The 22,353-nt window shown below is 39.0% G+C and overlaps 1 protein-coding gene across 3 annotated transcripts; it reads left to right on the top strand.

Annotated features, from left to right (window-relative positions):
- Nucleotides 1–11,687: 11,687 nt before the first annotated feature.
- On the top strand, nucleotides 11,688–13,365 carry LOC123458727 (periphilin-1-like). 3 transcript variants are annotated; one of them, XM_045143721.1, is made up of 2 exons: nucleotides 11,688–12,017; nucleotides 12,246–13,365. In XM_045143721.1, exons 1-2 carry the CDS (start codon nucleotides 11,888–11,890, stop codon nucleotides 13,052–13,054), a joined length of 939 nt encoding a protein of 312 aa, XP_044999656.1. In that variant the 5' UTR covers nucleotides 11,688–11,887; the 3' UTR covers nucleotides 13,055–13,365. The 3 variants fall into 3 exon arrangements, with proteins under 3 accessions (XP_044999656.1, XP_044999655.1, XP_044999654.1); XM_045143720.1 differs by having other exon boundaries at nucleotides 11,688–12,718; nucleotides 12,860–13,365; XM_045143719.1 differs by having other exon boundaries at nucleotides 11,688–13,365.
- Nucleotides 13,366–22,353: the final 8,988 nt, after the last annotated feature.

Here is a 22,353-nt window from a genome sequence, read left to right as displayed (position 1 = left end):
GGTACTGGCACAAAAACAGACATGTAGATCAATGGAACAGAATAGAGAACCCAGATGTAAGTCCAGGTAGCTATAGCCACCTGATATTTGATAAAAATGCCAAAAATACTCATTGGACAAAAGACAGCCTCTTCAGCAAATGGTGTTGGGAAAACTGGATATATATCTGTAGAAGGATGAAAATAGATTCTTCTCTCTCGCCATGCACAAGAATTAAGTCCAAATGGATTAAAGACCTTAACATTAGACCTGAAACTCTGAAACTGCTAGAGGAAAAAGTAGGGGAAACCCTTCAACATATTGGTCTTGGCAAAGACTTTCTGACTACAACCCCAATTTCTCAGGCAATAAAACCACAGATTATTCACTGGGACCTCATGAAATTACAAAGATTTTGTACTGCAAAGGACACAGTGAAAAAAGCAAAGAGGCAGCCTACAGAATGGGAAAATTCTTCACCAGCTATATATCTGATAGAGGATTAATATCTAGGATATACAAAGAACTCAAAAAGTTAAATAATAAGCAATCAAACAAGCCAATCAAACAATGGGCTATGGAGCTAAATAGAGCATTCTCAAAGGAAGAAATATGAATGGCATATAAGCATCTAAAAAAGTGTTCTATGTCACTAGTCATCAGGGAAATGCAGATTAAAACTACATTGAATCATGGAAAATGCTAATAAAAATTTAAAAAAAAAACTACAATGAGTTTCCATTTCACTCCTATCAGATTGGCTACCATCATGAAAACAAATGATCATAAATGATGGTGGGGATGTGGTAAAAGAGGAACCCTTCTACACTGCTGGTGGGAATGCAATCTGGTCCAGCCATTGTGGAAATCTGTGTGGAGGTTCTAAAACAGCTAAAGATTAATCTACCATATGACCCAGCTATAGCACTTCTAGGCATATGTCCTAAGGACTCATCTCATTTCCTTAGAAGTACGTGCTCAACCATGTTTATTGCTGCTCAATTGATAATAACTGGGAAATGGAACCAGCCTAGATGTCCCTCAACTGATGAGTGGATAATGAAGACATGGCACATTTATACAATGGAGTTCTAAAGAAAAATGAAGTTATGAAGTTTGCAGAAAAACGGATGGATCTGAAAGGATTATAGTAGTAGGTAACCCAGGTCCAGAAAGCCAAGCGCCACATGTTCTCTCTCATATGTGGATCCTAGCTACAGATGATTGGGCTTCTGTGTGAGAAGGAAAATACTTAGTAGCAGAGGCCAGTAAGGTAAAAAGGAGACATAAAGGGTAAAGAAAGGAAGGGAGGAGGATACTTAATAGGTTGGTATTGTATATATGCAAGTACAATTATTGAGATGGGGAGGTAATATGATGGAGAATGGAATTTCAAAGGGGAAAGTGTGGGTGTGGGGGAAAAGGTTATTACCATGGCATATTTTTTATAATAATGAAAATGTTAATGAAAATTGCAAAAAGAAAAAAAATATAACTGTCATTTTTATGTAGCTATGCCAGTCCTGGGTACATACCCAAAGGAATATAAGGCAGAGTACCACAGTGGTGTATGCATAACCAGATTTATTGTGCAACTATTCCTATTATTTCCAAGATTTGTTTGGATTCAGCTAGGTGCCTATCAACATGTAAATCAAAAAAGAAAAAAAAATATGTAATGAAATTATATCACAAGGAAGTGGATGGAACTGGAAATCATCATGTTAAGTGAAATAAGCCAGATTCAGAAAGACAAGTATCACATGTTTTCTTTCTTTATTTGGTATATATAACATAACAAAATACTTGCAAACAGATTGCACAAATACATCAAAAAGCTTATTCAACCCAGTCTGAGTTCCTTGTGTGGACAGTGTATGGGTGGGTGTGGTGGTATGAGTGAATAGGCCAGACCCCTGTTTCTAGGCTCTTCCCACCTCCCTGGTCTGGGTTCCTTGTGCTGGACTGTGTGCTGGAGGACATGGCATGAAGCAGGCCAGATCCCTGTTCCCTTTCTCCTCCTAGTCCCCTGATCCTGGGAGGTACTATTGTGCCTTCCTTGGGGAGGCCTTGTCCCTGTGTGAACTGTGGAATCAGGCCTTTTGCTTGGGTATTGTGACTGGCCACTGGGTACCAACATCCCTATTCACCTGAATCAGAGGTGCACTGGCTAAAGAACAAAAACTAGCTTCCTCCTCAATAAAATAAAGAGTCTTCCTAAAATGGGTAGACAATGCAAAAAAAGCCAATGAAAGTCAGAAAACTGAGAGATCTCCACCATGCCTAGTCCTACAGTGGAAGCCTCCAGTGAAATCATAGAGAAATTCTTTCCCAAAATGAAAACACAATAACCAATGAGACCCTGATCAAAAAAAAATCACTGAACTGGAAGCAAACTATCAAAGAACCAACAATAACATCCATGGAATTGAGTAGAATCATCTCCTAGAGAGTTCAGCTTTTGACGGTAGGCTTAACTTGATTGAAGAAAATATTAGACCCCTCCAGAGAGATATCAGCAAATTGAAGGTGAGTCAAGGAATGGAAGATCTCAACAACTGGTTGATTAAGCTTAATGAATACTTGATCAAATGCAAGAATGAACTCAAGAAAGCATCAAGAAAAATCAGAACTTGAATAGATACTGCACCTCACAAAAGAAATGGAGGGCTTTAGGGATGACTTAGCTGTAAAAGTATTTACCTGAAAAGCCAAAAGACCCAGGTTTGATTCCCCAGTACCCAAATTAGCCAGATGCAGAAGAGTCTGCATGCATTTGGAGTTCATTTGCAGTGACTGGAGGCCCTTGCACACCCATTCTCTCTCTCTTCCCCTCTTTCTCTGTCAAATAAATAAAAATAAAATATTAAAAAAGAGATGAACACAATACAAAATAACACAGCAGAAAACAAAAATCCAATAGAAATTATAAAAACCTTTCTAGAACCCCTCACCAACAGTATTACTCATGTGTAAGACAGAACCTCTGACCTGGAAGACAAGACAAAAGAAATTGATCAGGAAGCCAAAAACTTTGCTAAGTTAAAAAAAAAAAAATCAAGTGAACAGAATATGAGGGAAATGTGGGACACCTTAAAACATCTAAACATCTGGATCATGGGTGTACCAGAAGGAGAGGAAATCCAGGCCAGAGGTGGAGAGAATACATTCGACAAAGTTTTCTGAATCTCTCAAAAGAGAGGCCCATCCAGATACAAGAAGCTCACAGAACACCAAACAGACAGGACCAAAGGAGAAACTCTCCAAGGCACATCATAGTTAAAACTCTTACCAACAAAAACAGAGTGTTAAAAGCAGCAAGAGAGAAGTAATTCATAACATGTAAAAGTAATCCCATAAGAATTACTTCAGATTTCTCAATGGAAACCCTGAAAGCCAGAAGGACCTGGAATGGAACACGTCAAAACCTGTAAAACTATAGCTTCCAACTCAAGCTACTCTACCCAGCAAAAGTATCCCTCATAATAGAAGGTTAAAGAAAAGCTTTCCATGAAAGAAGTCAACTCTATGATTATATGAACACAAAACCAAACTTACTTGAGGGAATACTCCGCACAGAAGAGTCAAGCAACCAATGTCAAGAGCTAAAAAGATCACAATAACCAAAATAGACCAAGCTCAAAACAGTACATAACACAAGAAAGCAACAAATTCCATAAAATACCTCATCATGGCAGGGATTAATTCAAACCTCACAGTAATAACCTTAAATATTACTGGTCTTAGCTCACCCATCAAATGATACACATTGTCTGCTGTCTTCAAGAAACCCATCTCACTACTAAAGATAGACACCTGTTCAGGATGAAAGGTTAGAAAATGATATTCCAGGGCTGGAGAGATGGCTTAGCGGTTAAGCGCTTGCCTGTGAAGCCTAAGGACCCCGGTTCGAGGCTCGGTTCCCCAGGTCCCACGTTAGCCAGATGCACAAGGGGGCACACGCGTCTGGAGTTCGTTTGCAGAGGCTGGAAGCCCTGGAGCGCCCATTCTCTCTCTCTCCCTCTATCTGTCTTTCTCTCTGTGTCTGTCGCTCTCAAATAAATAAATAAAAAATTAAAAAAAAAATGATATTCCAAGCAAATGGAAATAAAAAACAAGTGGGCATTGCTATATTAATACCTGGCAAAATAGACTTCAAACCAAAAGTAATCAAAAAGGACAAAGAAGGCCACTTTTTACACATTAAGGGAATGATCCAACATGAGCACATCACAATCATAAATACATATGTGCCAAACACAGATGCACCATAGTTTATAAAACAAAATCTACTTGACAATAAAACAGAAATAAACACCAACACCATCATAGTTGGATACTTCAATACTCAACTATCACCAATAAACAGATCATCCAAGCATAAAATCAACAGGGAAATAATAGATCATAGATCAACTACACCTAATAGACACTTACAGAATTTTCTTCCCCAGCTCTACAAAATACATACTGTTCTCAGCAGCCCATAGAACCTTCTCCAAAATTGGCCATATTTTAGGACATAAAGCAAAACTTCATAAAGCCAGGAAAATTGAAGTAACTTCCTGCATCATGTCAGATCACAATGCTTTAAAGCTAGAAATTAACAACAAGAGACACATCAAGAATTCTGCCAGGTCCTGGAGACTAAAAAACACACTTTCAAACCATGAATGGGTCATGGAAGAAATCAAAAAAGAAATTTTAAAATTCCTAGAATTGAATGATAATGAAAACACAACCTACAAAAACTTATGACACAATGAAGGCAGTCCTAGGGGGAAAATTCATAGTCCTAAATACCTAAAAGACATAGAGATCCCAAATAAATAACCTAACTGTCCACCTAAAGGCGCTGGAAAAATAAGAAGAACCCAACCCAAAGAGCTCCAGACAGAAAGAAATAATCAAGATTAAAGCAGAACTTAATGAATTGGAAACTAAGAAAACAATAAAAGAAATTGATGAAACAAAGAGCTGGTTCTTTAAAAAAATAAACAACATTGACAAACCCCTGGCCAAATTGGTCAAGCAAAAACAAAAAACAAACAAAAATCTAGAAGTCTCAAATTAACAAAATCAGAAATTAAAAAGAAGAGATCACAACAGACATCAATGAAAAATGGAAGAATTATTATAGTATACTTCTAAAACCTCTACTCCACAAAATTAAATAATCTGGAAGAATTGGATGAATTCCTAGACACATACCACCTACCAAAACTAAACTCAGAGCAGATTAATCTCCTAAACAAAACTGTCACATCCATGAAGATTGAAAAAGTAATCAAAAACCTCCCCCAAAAGAAAAGTCCAGGACCAGATGGCTTCTCAGCTGAATTCTATCAAACCTTTAACCTGAAACCAATATGTCTCAAACTGTTCTGCATAATTGGAGACCAGGAAGTCCTTCTCAATTCCTTTTAGGAAGCAAGCATCACCCTAATACCAAAACCAGACAGAGATGCAACAAGGAAAGAAAATTACAGGCTTATATCCCTGATGAACTGAGATGCAAAGATCCTGAACAAAATCCTTGCAAACCGAATTCAACAACACATCAAATTATTATCCTCCTTGATCAAGTAGGCTTCATCCTAGGGATGCAGGGATGGTTTAACATACAGAAATCAGTCAACATAATACACCACATTAATGAACTGAACCATAGGAACCACATGGTCATCTCAACTGATGTGGAGAAGGCCTTTGACAAAATACAAGACCACTTTATGATCAAAACACTGGCAAGAATAGGCATGGATGGTTTATATCTCAACACAATAAAGGCTATATATAGAACTACTAAAGCCCAAATAATACTTAATGGGGAAAGATTCAAGGAGTTCCCACTGAGATAGGGAACAAGACAGGGATGCCCACTCTCACCAATGCTCTTCAACGTAGTACTAGAAGTACTAGCCAAAGAAATAAGACAAGAGAAAGAAATAAAAGGGATTCAGATTGTAAAGGAAGAAGTCCAGTTAGTCCTATTTGCAGGTGACATGATCCTATGTATAGGTGACCTGAAAGTATCCATCTCAAAACTTCTAAAGGTGATAAATTCCTTTAGCAAAGTGGTAGGATACAAAATCAATGCACAATGCATCTTTTCTATATGAAAAGGACAAATATACAGAGAAAGAAATCAGTGAGGCTGTTCCATTTTTAATAGCAACAAAAAAATTAAATACATTGGAAAAACACTAACCAAGGATGTGAAAGAGCTATAAAATGTGATCATAAAAACACTCAAGAAAGAAATAGAGGAGGACTTGAGAACATGGAAAGACATCCCATGCTTCTGAACAGGTAGAATTAATATTGTGAAAATGGCAACACTACCAAAATCAATATACAGGTTTAATGCAATACCAATAAAAATACCAGCATCATTCTTCACAGAGATTGAAAAAATGACCTCAAAATTCATATGAAATTGTAAAAGGCCTCAGATATCCAAACATATCCTCAACAGAAAAAAAAAAAACAACAAAAACCCTCTGGTGGTATCACCATACCCAATCTAAAGCTTTATTACAAAGCCATAGTGACAAAAACAGCACAGTGATAACAACTGAAACATAGACCAATGGAACAGAATTGATGATTCAGACCTTAGGTCAAGTAACTACAACTGCTTGATCTTTGACAAAGGTACCAATAATGTAGACTGAAGAAAAAAAGGTACCAATAATGTAGACTGAAGAAAAGACAGCATCTTCAACAAATGGTGGGGGACAAATTGGATGACTATATGTAGAAAAATGAAATTAGTACCACTCATTTCATCATACATAAAAATCAAGTCCAAATGGATTAAAAACCTTAGTATAAGACCCAAAATTCTTTAAATACTGGAAATAAAAATAGGAAGCACACTCCATGATATAAAACTGGGGAAAGACTTCCTAAACAAAACCACAGTCATCCAGGAAATTAAACAAGTACTCAACCAACGGGATCTCATGAAGCTAAAAAGTTTTGCACAGACAAACATACCATAAGCAGAGCCAATAGGTTACCCACTGAATGGGAGAAAATCTTTGCCAGCTATACCACTGACAGAAGCCTAATATCTAGAATGTACAAAGAACTCAAAAAATTAAATAAAAAATCAATCAACCCACTCCAAAAGTGGGGCACAGAACTAAATAGGGAGTTCTTAGAGGAAGAATTACAAATGACTAACACACTTAAAAAAATGTTCAACATCCCTAACCATTAGGAAAACACAAATTGAAACAGCTATGAGATTCCACCTTACCACAATAAGGATAGCAAACATTAAAAATCAAATGAAAACAAATGTTGGCAAGCCTGTGGAGAAACAGGAACACTCATTCACTGTTCGTGGGAATATAAGCTCATACAACCACTGTGGAAATTAATTTGGAGACTCCTGGAAAGGGCGAATATAGAGTTACCAGCAGACCCTGTTATTCCCTTACTGGGCATTTACCCTAAAAGCCCTACATCTTAGTTTGGAGATATTTGTTCAACCATGTTTATAGCTGCTCAATTCATAATAGCTAAAAACTGAAATCAACTCAGGTGCCCATCATTGGATGAATGGATAACCAAGATGTGGAATATCCACACAGTGGAATTCTACTCAGCAGTAAGAAAGCATGACACAATGAAATTTGTAGAAAAATGGTTGAACTTGGAACAGATCATTTTGAGTGAACTTACACAATTACAGAAAGACAACCACCTCATGATCTCACTCAACTGCAGTTCCTAACGTGGATCAGCCCCAGTTGCTGACATAACTGTATAGTATCTTGAGGCTTGGATAATAGGGAGGGTAGGACTTGAGGGAAGGGGACGGGTGTGTGTGGGGGGAAACAAAACTGAACCCAAATTGGACTGGTACTGTAGAATCCTATATCCCAGAAGTCAGACTAAAAGGCGGAACCCTCAAGAGGATCTTAGGGAGAGCACCTGAATCAAAGAGTCCTGGAAAAGGGGAGATGAAACCTAACCTCAAATTAATTTCTCCTGATTTTCTTTCTTCTCTGTCTTTTTCTTTTTTTCTTTTCCCTTGGTGCTAGCCAATAATTCCCTGTGCCAGGATGTGGTCTGCATCCACAATGTACTATTGATCAGAGAGACCTACTAGATTTCCCAAAACAAACAAGACAGACTTCTGTCAAAGCACTCGATTACCCACTAGAGGTTAATGGTAAGACCCTACTGCTGAAGACACAATACGCTATTGTCATACACCATGGAGAGACCTGGTTAGAATCCAAAGGAGAGCCAGTCATCAAACAGTTAGCCCATCTAGTGCTGGAAGGCACTACATGAGCTACTAGGGGAAAGTGGCCAACATCTGTCGAAGCAACTCAAAATCTAGGTGACTCAGAAGCAAACAACCTCACACAAGTGCAATAGTGGCACACAGCCATGGTGGGTAACCAACTGCTCTTGATTGGCTAACAGATCCACTCAGTGGAAAGGAAACAAATCTGGAACTAGAAACAAATCAGAATCATATCCAGACAATGATTCCACTTTCCATTGTCAAGCTCCCACTACCCTTAGATTACAAGAGGGTCTACACCCTTTTAATTCTCTCTAAATTAATAGTAGTTATCCCATCTAAATAGTGCTCACTTCATTATCCATTGGAGAATCTGCTTCTCTTTTTCAGACGGGAGCTGGATCTGAGGAGATAAATGACCCAGTGCACTCTGCTCCAGCCCCAGCTGAAACCACAGAGGAACTGGGGAAATGAGCAAGAGTGCTGCTTTCTTAGTGAATCTGATATCAGCAAAAGGATTATGGAGGCAGATACTGAGGACACTCAACACCTACCAAACCAGAGATCCAGAGGTTCCTCAGTGTCTACCACTGAAGTAGACTTAAAATGCTCCCAGCATGGCTCTGGGAATTTTGCAGAAGAGGGGGTGGAAAGATTGTTAGAGGCACAAGTTGGGACATTTTGCACAGAGACATTGCCTCTCACTCCTCATAATGCTTGACCCACAATCCCCATGGGGTTGACCTGCATCTCCAATGAGGAAGGCCTCTTCAGAAAGGGGGCAGGGAGGATGGAAAGCATGGTACCAACATATGTTGTTTACATACTAACTATGTGTATATATAATAACAATAATAATAATAAAGCTTATTTAGCCCATTCAGGTAGGTTTTAGCCCACAGATGTAGGGATGGTTTAACATACACTAATCAAGAAATATAATTTATCACATAAATGGGCTGAAGGACAAAAATTACATGATCATCTCCATTGATGCAAAAAAGACATTGTACAAAACCCAACATCACTTCATGTTAAAAGTCTTACATAATCTGGAACTAGAAGGAACATATATCAACAAATTAAAGGCTATTTATGATAAACATATTGCCAGCATTATACTAAATGGGGAAAAAATTGAAGCCTTTCTACTAAAGGCAGGACCAAGACAATGTGTCTACTATTTCCCACATTTTTTAAATATAGTACTGGAAGTCTTTGCAACAGTAATAAGACAAAAAATACAAACAAAAAGGTTACAAATTGTAAAGGAAGAAGTCAAATCATCACTATTCACAGATGATATATTGCTGTAAATAAGGGACCCTAAAAGCTTTACCAGCAAATGTGTAGAGCTGATAAACATTTTTAGCAATGCAGCACAATACAAAATTAACACACAAAACTCAGTAACCTTCCTATATACCAACAACAAACATGCCAAAGATTAAATCAGGGAAATACTCCCATTCATAATTGACTCCAAAAAAAAAGTGTCTTGGAATAAACCTAACCAAGGAAGTGAATGATTTCTACAATGAAAACTTTAAAACACTCAAGAGAGAAATTGCAGAAGACACTAAGAACTGGAAAGACATCCCATGTTCGTAAATTGGAAGAATCAATATTGTGAAAATGTCAATCTTACCAAAAGCAATCTATTCATTTAATGCAATCCTCATTAAAATTCCAAAGGTGCTGGGTGTGGTGACACATGCCTTTAATCTTAGCACTTGGGATGCAGAGGTCAGAGGATTGTAATGAGTTCAAGGCCATCCTGAGTCTACAGAGTGATTTCCAGGTCATTCTGGGCTAGAGTGAAACCCTACCTCAAAAAACAAAAAAATTCCAATGGCATTCTTCAGTGAAATAGAAAAACAATCCTAAAATTAATTTGGAAGCACAAAAAAAAACCACCTTGAATAACCAAAGCAATTCTGAGTAATAAAAATAAGGCTAACAATATCACCATACCTGACTTTAAGATGTCTTACAGAGCCATAGCAACAAAAACCGCATGATACTTGCACAAAAACAGACATGTAGATCAATGGAACAGAATAGAGGTCCCAGATGTTAACCCAGGCAGATATAGCCATCTGATTTTTGACAAAAAGGCCAAAAATATTTACTGGAAAAAATACAGCTTCTTTAACAACTAGTACTGGGCAAACTGGATATCTATATATAGAAGCATAAAAATAGATCCTTATCTCTCTCCATGCATACAAATCAAGTCCAAATGGATCAAAGACCTTAATGTCAGACCTAAAACTCTGAAACTGCTATAGAAAAAAGTAGGAAAAATACTTCAACATATTGGCATAGACAACAACTTCCTGATTGTAATCCTAGTTGCTTAGGAAGTAAAACCAGTAATCAACCACTGAGACCTCATGAAGCTAAAAAGCTTTTGTACAGCAAAGGACACTGTCAATAGAGCAAAGAGGCAACCTACAGAATGGGAGAAAATATTTGCCAGCTATACTTCTGAAAGAGACTTAATATCCAGGGTACACAAAGAACTAAAACAACTAAATAATATGTATTCTGTATTATATGTGCACACACATGACATGAACGTGGAGACAAGCATGTGCATGTGGGAGGTGTCTCAGAGAGGAGATAAGAGCATGCGAGGGTAATGGGAGGAGTAAAGTCCAGTACTGCATGTTTATTTTCATACATAGAACTGAAATTTACATATATATGTATATATAGTTTTCTTTCTATAATATGCATATGTATAACATTGTCACATTTGTTATCTAGCATGTGCATCCTCATTTTAAGAAAACTTACGGGACATAACTTTTGTGTGAGCCCTATTACATAATTTATATGAAATTCTTAGGCCAATTCCGTCAGGATAACCCGTTTCATAATTTCTGTGAACATGAGTTCATTCCAAAGTTTACAAAGGTCTACGAACTCAAATTTTGTAGAGAACTTGGGAGACCTTTGGGAAGTATGCTATAGGAAAACAGGTGTTAAGTAACAAGACCCTCATAATAGGAGGAAAAGATGATGACATCAAAATAAAAGAGAGAGTAATTGAGAGATGGAGGGGTTGTGATGGAGCGTGGACTTATGAAGGGGAAAGTAGGGGAAGGGAGGGAATTATCATGGTTTATTGTCTGTAAGTATGAAAGCTGTCAATAATAATAATAACAACAACAACAACAATAAAAGAATACAGGTGTGTAGGGCGTGGTGGCGCACGCCTTTAATCCCAGCACTGGGGAGGCAGAGGTAGGACGATTGCTGTGAGTTCAAGGCCACCCTGAGACTATATAGTGAGTTCCAGGTCAGGCTGGACTAAAGTAAGACCCTACCTCGAAAAACCAAAACAAACAAACAAAAAAAGAATACAGGGCCCCTCTAGGATCGTGGTTGCAGGCGTAGGACCACATTCGCAGGTTTTCCCGGCGACCGAGAGTCGGAGCCTGCGTGCCAGCAGCCTGGAACCCAGAGCCTGCCCTGGAGCCTGCACAATCAATCCAGACTGAAGCCGATGTCTTCTAGAGGGACGGAAATGCAATCCATCAGGGGTACAGCTGAATTTTGAGAGGCATTAATGTCTTGGCGTCCACCAAAGGACTGCTGGGACTAATTCACTTGGCAAACTTGTGGCCAGCCATGCTTCAAATCCCCGTTGTCCTTGGCTATCGCCCAAGATTGGCTTACAGAAGAGATGAAATGTGGTCTGAGGGGCGTTATGACTATGAACGACTTCCAAGAGAAAGGGGACCTCCTCGGAATCACCCCAGTGATGGCTACCATAGAGTAGTTAATATTGTGCCAAAGAAATCACTTCTGCTAGAAAAGAAACCACCACTGCTAGAAAAGAGACCACCTCTGCTAGAAAAGAGACCACCTCTTCTAGACAGCCCTGATGTAGGAAGCTACAGTAGATATTACAGTCATGTTGATTACCGAGACTATGACGAGGGCCGCAGTTTTTCTCATGATCGAAGAAGTGGTCCACCTCACAGAGGAGATGAAGCTGGTTATAGATGGACCAGAGATGATCATTCCATAAGCCGACAGCCTGACTACAGGGACATGAGGGATGGCTTTAGAAGAAGTTTCTATTCTTCCCATTGTTCAAGAGAGTGGTCTCCTCATAAAAGAGATGCTCCTTTTTTCAGAGACTCACCTGTAGGCCGGAAGGACTCCCCGCACAGCAGATCTGGCTCCAGTGTCAGCAGTAGAAGCTATTCTCCAGAAAGAAGCAAAACATACACTTTCCATCAATCCCAGCATAGAAGTAAGGAGAGACCCATCCAGTCTTTGAAAACATCAAGAGATACTTCACCCTCAAGTTCTTCAGCAGTTTCTTCATCAAAGGTGTTAGATAAATCAAGCAGGCTAACTGAGAAGGAACTTAGTGAGGCTGCAAGCAAATGGGCTGCTGAAAAACTAGAAAAGTCAGATGAAAATAATTTGCCTGAAATTTCCGAGTTTGAGATGGAATCCACGGCACCCTTGTTTATTGATCAGACAGGAGAACCTGAGGTGAACACAGTGGATGGCACAGAGTTGTTTGAAGACAGCCAGTTGACCAGTTGCTCTAAAGCAATAGCATCAAAAACCAAAGAGATTGAACAGGTTTATCGGCAAGATTGTGAGACTTTTGGGATGGTGGTGAAGATGCTGATTGAAAAAGATCCTTCATTAGAAAAATCCATACAGTTTGCACTGAGGCAGAATTTACATGAAATAGGTGAGAGGTGTGTGGAAGAACTCAAACATTTCATTGCAGAATATGATATTTCTACTCAAGATTTTGGAGAGCCTTTTTAGGAGAATTAGTGTTGATGACAAAAAGAAGTTTATAGGTCCTTCCTCTGATTGTGTGAATCCTTAATATTTTGTGATGAAGAAAAATACTTTATTATAACTGGCCCTTTCTCATATCAAATAAACATCTAAAGTAGTCTGTTTAAAATATCTGAATCAAAAATGTTTTCTACATGGACAGTCTGCTAATATATATTCATGCCCCTCCCTCTAAAATATGATGGTCATTTAAAGCTTGAAAAAGCAGTTCTGGGAGCAGTTTTCTATACTTAACACATGTTCTTTAGTCTTCCACAATATGGTCATTTGGTTACAAGTGTCATGTATAGTTAGAAATCATCCCACTTCAACAGTAGTCTGTTGCATTTCATGTGAGTGATCCTATGTGAGAATATTAGCAGTTTGAGTTGTGATTCTATAGATTTAGGCTTGCTTTTCTTAATGTAACTCTTCGCAATGTCAAGGTTTACCATCCTAATGAATTAGTACTTTAGTGTCTTAGAGAATATTTGCTTTGAGAAGAATTCTCAGTCAGTGATAAAACAGCACTTAAAATCTCTACAAAAGACCTCTGAGAATACAATACTGTTTTCCAAGTACATGAACTGAATGCATCTGTTCCACTAAAATACTCGTAAAACTTTGGACCATGCTATGTGATGTGTAGGTTTAAACAACATCATAGATAAGATTTAGAAGATGGAAGAGGGTTTTAGGGTTAAGATTTCTCAGAAACCCTTCTGATCATTAGAGGAAAACATAAATAGGCCCATACTCTGTATTAAAACTAACATGCTCATAGATTATTCTATTAATCTCTGTGATCTCAGTTCCTTGTTCTATGGTTCTTAAGAGGTTCTCAGCTCTTCAGAAGTATTCCTGAAAGAAAGAAAGAAAGAAAGAAAGAAAGAAAGAAAGAAAGAAAGAAAGAAAGAAAGAAAGAAGGCAAGCAAGAAAGAAAGAAAGAGCAAGCAAGCAGAGAAGGCATTGAGGTCAGCATTGCTACCCCTTACCTCAAGAGTGAACAAGTTACTTAGGAATCCCCAGCAACCAGTAGGGGAGTCCTGTCATTTCCTGGCCTCTTCCAGCAGCACAGTGACATTGAACCAAAATACATAATTTGTGACATTAGTGAGGAAACCTTAAAAATCATGGTTTTTATTAACTACCCAGTTTCATTATCTTCCTGTCCTTTATCCATTTTCACTCTATTCTCACTTCAATTCCATCATTAAAAAAAAATTGAGATAGAGTCTTATTATGTAGCTCAGGCTGGTCTCAAACTTACCATGTAAGTTTCCACATTGACTTTGAATTTATGATTCCCTTGCCTGAGTACTAGAGTTGTAGGTATGAGCCATCATGTCCAGCCATCTGCCATGACTTTGTGGCTTCTATTGATATTATCAAAAGAGCTACCCCAAAGTACATACAGATTATATTAAAAGTAGAAATAGAAGTATAAATAATTGTAATGGATCTGTAATGGATGCTTGAAATATGTATTAAGCTACTTCACAAATTAAAAACTAATTGAGGACAAGATTTATTTTTTTAAGTTTCCTAAATGAGACCACTTGGAATTTTTATTTTTTCCTTTGATAAGTTATACATATCTAATTTTTCTAAAACATGATATTCTTCGTAAATATAAACAGTGATTTACTTGTTACTCATTTTTAGAGAGACTTTAGAAGATACTGCCATTAATTTTTCTTCCCAGGGTTTTTCTTTTCTTAAATATTCTAGTCCCAGGATTTAGTTCTTCTAATCAAGGTGTTACTAGTTTAAATATAAAATTTGAGAAACTACCAGTTTGCCAAGTTGTTCACTTGGTAGAAATTCATGAGGAAGGAAATCTAATAGATACATTTAAATATCAGTTCAACACATAGTTTCTTCCTCTTCCTTTTGTTCACATTATCGTCCACACACAAAGCTGTTTATAGCTTGCCAACAATCTTCTTCTCCTAGGTGTGACACTGTTAAATATGTTTGTTTTGCTTTTGTTTTTTCAAGTCCAATTTTAGGATCAATAAATTCAGATGTGTACTAGAATATTTATTTTGCAAAATGTTTTAATTAAAGTGATTTGTAAATTATCCATTTTTTTTTGAATATACCTAATTGATGTGATAAAATTTTCATTGTCTTACCATAAAGCCTTGATGATCAACATGGGGGAAGCAGATATTGTAAAGCTTTTGTGAACTTTAAAACTGCAAAATAAAGCAACCAAGATGAAGTAATCAGAAAAAAAAAAAAAAGAATACAGGTGTTATGGTTTATAAACCTTGTTTGCCTACTGCATGACTTCAGCTACCCCATTCCTCAAAGAGGTTATAATAGTAGTAGCGACACCATGTGGTTGTCTTGAGCATTACTGGTAAAGATCATGAAGCTTCCAGGACTCTGCTGGGCTCGTAATCAACAAATGCCAGTGTTTATCTCCAATTGTGTGGATTATTTTTTGGATTTCTTGGTTGGAGTTTTAGAATATTTTAAATGTAATCACTTCAGGCAAAGCGTTCTGGAGTCCACGCTTAGTAAATCCTGCCTTACACAGCTGGACTATGGAGTCCTAGGAGCTTCCAGAATGTTCCAAGATCATGGAGCTGCTACAAGAACAGAATAAAAGAGGCAAAATATGATCCTCATGTAGGTTGATCCTCCATAACATTGTTGAACAATGAGTAAGTTCCAAGAATGCAGGATTTTCAGGGCTCCAAATAAGAGATGCACCCTGCAAATGGAAACCGGATGGTTCTCTTATCCACATGCTGCCTCACCTCAGGAATGTGAAAGGGTGAGACCTGCAGAAGGCTGCTGTTGTGGGGACCAGCCCTTCTCTCTGCAGATGCCTCTCCTTTCCTTCTCCATTAGAGCCTCTGCCAAGAACTTCATCTAGGACTTTAGTCACCCTGTCCCATAAGGGCAACAGGGAACACAGAAAGTCCTTTGGAGTCAGAAGAGCTAGGCTACCATATCAACTCCAGTAATGGCCAGTAAGTGCATATGACATGACACTATATGCTTGAAACATAAGAAGAGAAGAAATCATAACTGTTCGGGTGATTGTTAACAAGTGTAAGTGAGGTGTTACTGTGAAGTAATTATCACACTACCCATCACTCAGTAAATGGAAATTGAATAGGCAGTATTCCCAAGGGTATGAGAATGGAAAAAGAAGGGGCTCTTACATGTACATGGAAATGAAAATCGATTTACTATTCTTCACACTCTTTTGACCTTTGCTACTGAAATAATTATGTAATTGTAAGTACTAAAGGGCATGAAACTGCTTAGTCACCCAGGATCACAGTGAACACTGCTGAAATTTGCTCCGCCTTATCAAACAATAAGCCTTGAGGGGGTTCTGTTCTAACTCTTGTTCCTAGAGTCTTCTCTTTCCAACACTGAAAACATGCCGTGGGCCCTACAGCCAGATGCAAGCTGAAACTTATTCTTTCATACCTTCAGCCATACCACGCCCGGTGGGAATTTAACAGGCCAGGGCAGGCAGGGTGCAGCACCTGCACCTCTGAGCTGATGGGTGAGATCTGTGCTAATCTTTCGGGCAGCACATGGTGCCAGCTTCCAGGGCTTCCATGTGAGACAGCTTGGCAGCATCATAACATTTTCTTTTGCACGCACACCCCACTAAAGAAAATACTCCAACCCAGACTGCTCCATAATAAGGAGATGATGCCACATCTGCTTCACACTAACTCATTTCATAACAAGCAGAGGATGCCACATGCCACATCTGCTTTATATAAATTTATTTTATTTTATTAGTTTTTCATTGTAGGATCTTACTCTGGCCCAAGTTGACCTGGAATTCACTGTGTAGTCTCAGGGTGGCCTTGAATTCACGGCAATCCTCCTACCTCTGCCTCCCAAGTGCTGGGATTAAAGGCATGCACCACCATGCCGGCTTAAAATTTTTTCCAGCATGCCAATTGACTGTGTGATGAGAATTTCAATTAAAGGAAGTCAAGAATTGCGGGGGGGGGGGGGAGACAAGTTCTTTAAGAATATTTTATTTATGGATTTATTTAAGAGAGAGAGAATAGGTGAACCAGAAACAACAACAACAAAAAAAAACTCCAAACGTATGTGCCACCTTGTGCATCTGGCTTACGTGGGTACTGGGGAATATAACCGGAGTCCTTTAGCTTCACAGGCAAGTCACTTAACCGACAAACCATCTCTCCAGCCCCCAAGTTGTTTTTGATTCTGCTCCTTATCCTTCTTTTGTTTGAGTTACCTATGTCCAACTTGGAATCCTCCTTATCTTCTGACCCTGGGTTACATGGTTTATTTGAGTTACTTTTATCCAACTTGGAATCCTATATTGTCTCTCTGTTTTAAAAATGCAGAGAATAAATGCTTCCATGTGACTGGATTGAGGGATGTTGAAAAGTTACTCTGAGGTACCGAGACCTAGCAGTGCATCTTTACAAAGAGAAAGCCTGGAGGTTGCTTCTTGCAAAGAAGAGTAAGTGTCACATCACAGCAGTGAGGAAGGGAGTGTGCAAAAGAGAGACATAACTTTGGGACGCATTCATCATGTCAGATTTATAATATTTCTTCAATGAACTATGGAGAAGGATTCCAGAATGTTAATAGTGCAAATGGCTGTAGATCACTTCTTCACTGTGGCTGTTCATGCTATAGTGTGAGGCTACTCTACGAAGTACCTGGGACTATAGCAGTATGGCAGGTAGGGAAGGAGGCTCATCTACCCCTTCCTTCCCTTAGCTCACACGGTTGTGCTGTAACCTGTTTAAATTTTTTTTTGTTTATTTTTATTTATTTATTTGAGAGAGACAGATAGAGAGAGAGAAAGAGGGAGGGAGAGAGGGAGAAAGAGAGATAGCACTTGACACTGAGGAGACTCAAAAGTCATCAAAGCAGAAAATCAGAGGCTGCTGAGAGCTCAACACTGAAGGAGACTTATGACATATCCCCCAAGGTTCAGGGAATATTGCAGGAGAGAGGGTGAAAAGAATATAAGAGTCACAGGGTTGGAAGGTATACTCTGAGGCATTTCCCCCCCCACTAGTACATTCATGACTCCATAGTGAATACTGATAACCCCACTGAAGAGGGCCCACATCAATAGGGATAAAGGGGTAGGAACATAAGAGTATATAAGAGTATAACCCAACAATATCCGGGCATGGTGGCACACACCTTTAATCCCAGCACTTGGGAGGCAGAGGTAGGAGGATCACTGTAAGTTTGAGGCCACCCTGAGACTACACAGTGAATTCTAGGTCAGCCTGGGCTAGAGCAAGACCCTACCTGGGGTAAAAAAAAAAAAGTGTAGCCCAATAGGAATATGACCAATTTGCAATATGTTAATATAGCAACATTTTTAATAAAAACTATGAACCTAAAAGTCAAGGACACCAATAAGTGAGGTCCGCAGAAGGTTCATATCCCATTATAATAAATGCCAGCTGTTGTGTCACTTCTGGGCATGTTGGGTAGATGTCAACTCTGAAAAATTGGGGCCAGTGTTAATATTTGAGCAATACTACTATTATATAGTACTGTAGTAACATATAATCAATTTGGTATGTCATTTGATTGAAAAATACAAGGATCCTTTGAGGAATCATTTAAGAAGTCAGGGTTCAGATAGATTCTTTTTGGCTCAACAGGTACTAAAATGTATTCTAAATAAGACATGTGAGGAACGTGGGCTCAGGAATTTTGGATATCTTGTCTTTGGTGCCATAGGTAGTAAAATGTAGAATCTAGTTTTATAAGCAGTTTATGTGGACCATTTTGTATCATGTACTCTCTCTTGGTAAGTATACCAAGGAAATATATTAATAAATATATAGCTGTTTCTTTTTTCTTAAAATACTTTAAGGATTTTTAAAATAAATACCAAGATGGTCATTAAAAATTAAAAGCTAGCATTTTATATTGGCCACAGTGGCCTGAAGCACCTAAGATCTCTGTACCTTCAGAGTTATTACTCTTATACTGTTCTGGCTGTTAGGATGTGGAAAGTGATACTTTGGTAAATGATACTTAAATAAAGCAAAGGATTTTATTTTAAAACAGAATTGCTTATTTTTGACTCACATTAGGAACGGTGGGGACATTGTTAAGGTACACTAGACCAACTCCCATACGTCCCCCTTTTAATTACATGCAATTCTGGGAAATCTTTTCAATGACTCCAGTGGGGAGGCCAGTATGGGAGCCAGTATTCTGGTTTAACAGCATTGCCGACAGACTTTGAGCGCATGTTGCTCATCACTCTACCGAGCACCCAGACAGCTAGAGGTTTGTGGGAGGAACTGCATTTATTCAAGGCTGGCTTCTAGAAAACGGTAAACAGCTTTCATGTTTCAAATGTCCATCTTTGGAGGAGTTGTTAGGAACATTGAGGGCTTTTATAAACTCCAACAGGTACAATGAGACAAAAGGTATGCAATCCCCCCTGCTGGGCAGACCCTTCTTCTGAGAAAACAGTCTTTGAAAGTCAAAGATGACTAGGGTCTGGGACCTCCTGGGGTGGGCACCTGCACTTTCTTTCCAAACAAACAGGTTGCTTTTCTTCAAATCAATTCATATAATTGAGGAAAGGAGGAGGTGTTACAAATGCCCCTGTAGAATTTGCAATACTACATAAAAAGGGAAAGGTTGGAGCTGGGCAGTGGTGGCGCACACCTTTAATCCCAGCACTCGGGAGGCAGAGGTAGGAGGATCGCCATGAGTTCGAGACCACCCTGAGACTACCTAGTGAATTTTAGATCAGCCTGGGCTAGAGTGAGACCCTACCTAGAAAAAACAAAAAATGAGCGGGGGCGGGGGAAGGTTTTTAAAAGATTAGGGAAAGGATTGGAGAAGAAAGACAGAGGTAGCAGGGTTGTTCTCTCTGCTCTACTTATCTTGCATGTCTAAGCAGATCTTTCAAAAGAAGTCAAGCAATTTTTCTGTCAAAGCACAGCTTGGATGACTTTCTCATTTCTCCTGCACATGACTCCATGCTGGGGTTGCTTCACTTCAAAGGCCCTTGGGAGACACCACCTCAGCTACCTTACTAGCCATCTCACAGGGTAAAATCAAGAGCAAGAGAACCTTCCCAGTTCACAGACTCCAAAGCTAAGTCTGGCCAACACAGACCCCTGGTATTCAAAGAACACTTGTCTAATATAGGCTCAGCAATAATGTAAACAATAAAAAACAACAAAAGTACACAAATTTAACAGGACACTGCCTTAGTCCGTGCATGTAACTGGCGGAGGGCCTAAAAAGAATAATGAAATATACAACGTTCTCTAATTCTGTTATGGGAAGCTGGGCATGATGGTGACTGCATGTATGAGAAGAAGCAGGAGGATTCTGGGTTTTAGGTCAATCTGGGCTACGTAGTGAGTTCAAATAGCCTGTGCCATGTAGCAAAACCTTGTCTAAAAGACAAACAAGGCCAAAATAAAGAGAACAAAAAAGCATGGAGTGGTGGAACACATCTGCAATTCTAGCACTTGGGAAGTAGAGGCAAAAGAATCAGAAATTTAAGGTCATCCTGTATGAAGCCAGCCTGAGCTATGTGAGATGAACTCTCAAAAATAGATGCAGACATAGGAAAATGTTATATGGATCTTTCTTTCCCTTCCTTCCTTCCTTCCTTCCTTCCTTCCTTCCTTCCTTCCTCCCATCCATCCATCCTTTTCCTCCTTCCCTCCCTCTTTCTTTCCTCTTTAAACTGCTATGCGATAGGTAGAATATACTGTGTGAGTAGAAGGTGTGTTTGGTTGAAAGAAGGTAGAAGTGAGAGGAATGACTCAAGATTTCATTACCCTAGCACCTTAGCACAAATGATTGAGGGCTGAAGAGATGGCTCAGCAGTTAAGGCGCTTGGCTACAAAGCCTAACAACCCAGGTTCAATTTTCCAACATCCACATAAAGCCAGATGCACAAAATGGCACATGCATCTGGAATTGATGACCTTGGCCCAGGGTCTCAACGTGGCAGTGTTTGGGGTGATTGTGATCCCTCCTCTCATGCTAGAAAGATGGCTTGCAAGACATAAATGCTACATCTTCCCACAGCACCCAAATTCAGAAAGGCAGAGAGAGAAAAACCCTCTAATAATTCTGAGGATATTTATATATTTGCTTAGAAATAACTGTATAGCATACCCCTTTCCCCCAGCCCAATAAATAATTTCTAGAATGGATGATACACATACTGAAAAATTACTGTTAGTAATTTTTAGTAATTAATAGTAAGCTGTTAGTTCCCATTTTCTTCTTTGTTTCCATTTATTACTTCTCAGAAAGAATAATTTCACTTAGGCCTGTATAGATAAAGCAGCCGATGTCCAGGGAAGTCTTGGTTTGCTAGATTGGCACAAGTGCAGAGGACAGACTTAAAGGAAAGTCCAGAGCTGAGAAAAAAACGGTGTGTTTCCTGTGAATTGTCTCTGATGGGAGAGTTACATACTTCTTAATCAAAAGAAGAAAGCCTGGAGATTGGAAGTGTGGAAACAAGCCACCATTCTAAAGAAGCAGAGGTGACACTCAATTTTTGTCTCACTCTCCCTCACATATACCTCCCACCTCTGTCTCCGCTTGGGAGGTCTATAAACATTGTTTCTTCATTCCATTTGTCGCAGACAGGTTCGTATTGCTGGTAGAAATCATGCAACCAAGAGCAGCTTGTGGGAAAAAAGGGGTTTAGTTTGGCTTACAAACTCGAGGGGAAAGTTCCATGATGACAGGGGGAAATGATGGCATGAGCAGAGGGTGGACATAAATTCCTGGCCAAGATAAGGTGGACCATAGCAACAAGAGAGTGTGCCAAACATGGCATGGGGAAACTGGCTATAACACCCATAAGCCCTCCCCCAACACTACACTCCCTCCAGGAGGTGTTAATCCCCAAATCTCTATCAGCTGGGGATTTAGCATTCAGAACACCTAATTTTATGGGGGATACCTGAATCGAACCATCACATTCTGCCCCTAGCCCCCATAAACTGATAGCCATACATGATGTAAAGTCCAATGCAATCAGTCCAACTTTAAAAGTCCCCATAGTTTTTATCAATCCCGATGATGTTCAAACATCGCCATAGTCCAAGATATTTTAACTGAGCAATAATACCAAAACATCCCCCCAAAACCCATAATAGCACTGAAGAAACATTCACACTGCAAAAGATGAGATTGGGCATAGCAAAGAAATACTCTGCCAATATAAGATTTAAAACAACCAGGGCAAACATCAAACTCTGTAGCTTCAAATTCAACAACTCTAGCCAGTGACA

The sequence above is a fragment of the Jaculus jaculus genome, chromosome 2, assembly GCF_020740685.1.
Source record: "Jaculus jaculus isolate mJacJac1 chromosome 2, mJacJac1.mat.Y.cur, whole genome shotgun sequence".
Lineage (NCBI taxonomy): Eukaryota > Metazoa > Chordata > Mammalia > Rodentia > Dipodidae > Jaculus > Jaculus jaculus.
This window is presented reverse-complemented; position numbering and strand designations above follow the sequence as displayed.

Coding starts and splice junctions, on each gene's coding strand:
- LOC123458727 (XM_045143719.1), top strand. CDS start 11,888: ATGCTTCAAATCCCCGTTGTCCTTGGCTATCGCCCAAGATTGGCTTAC.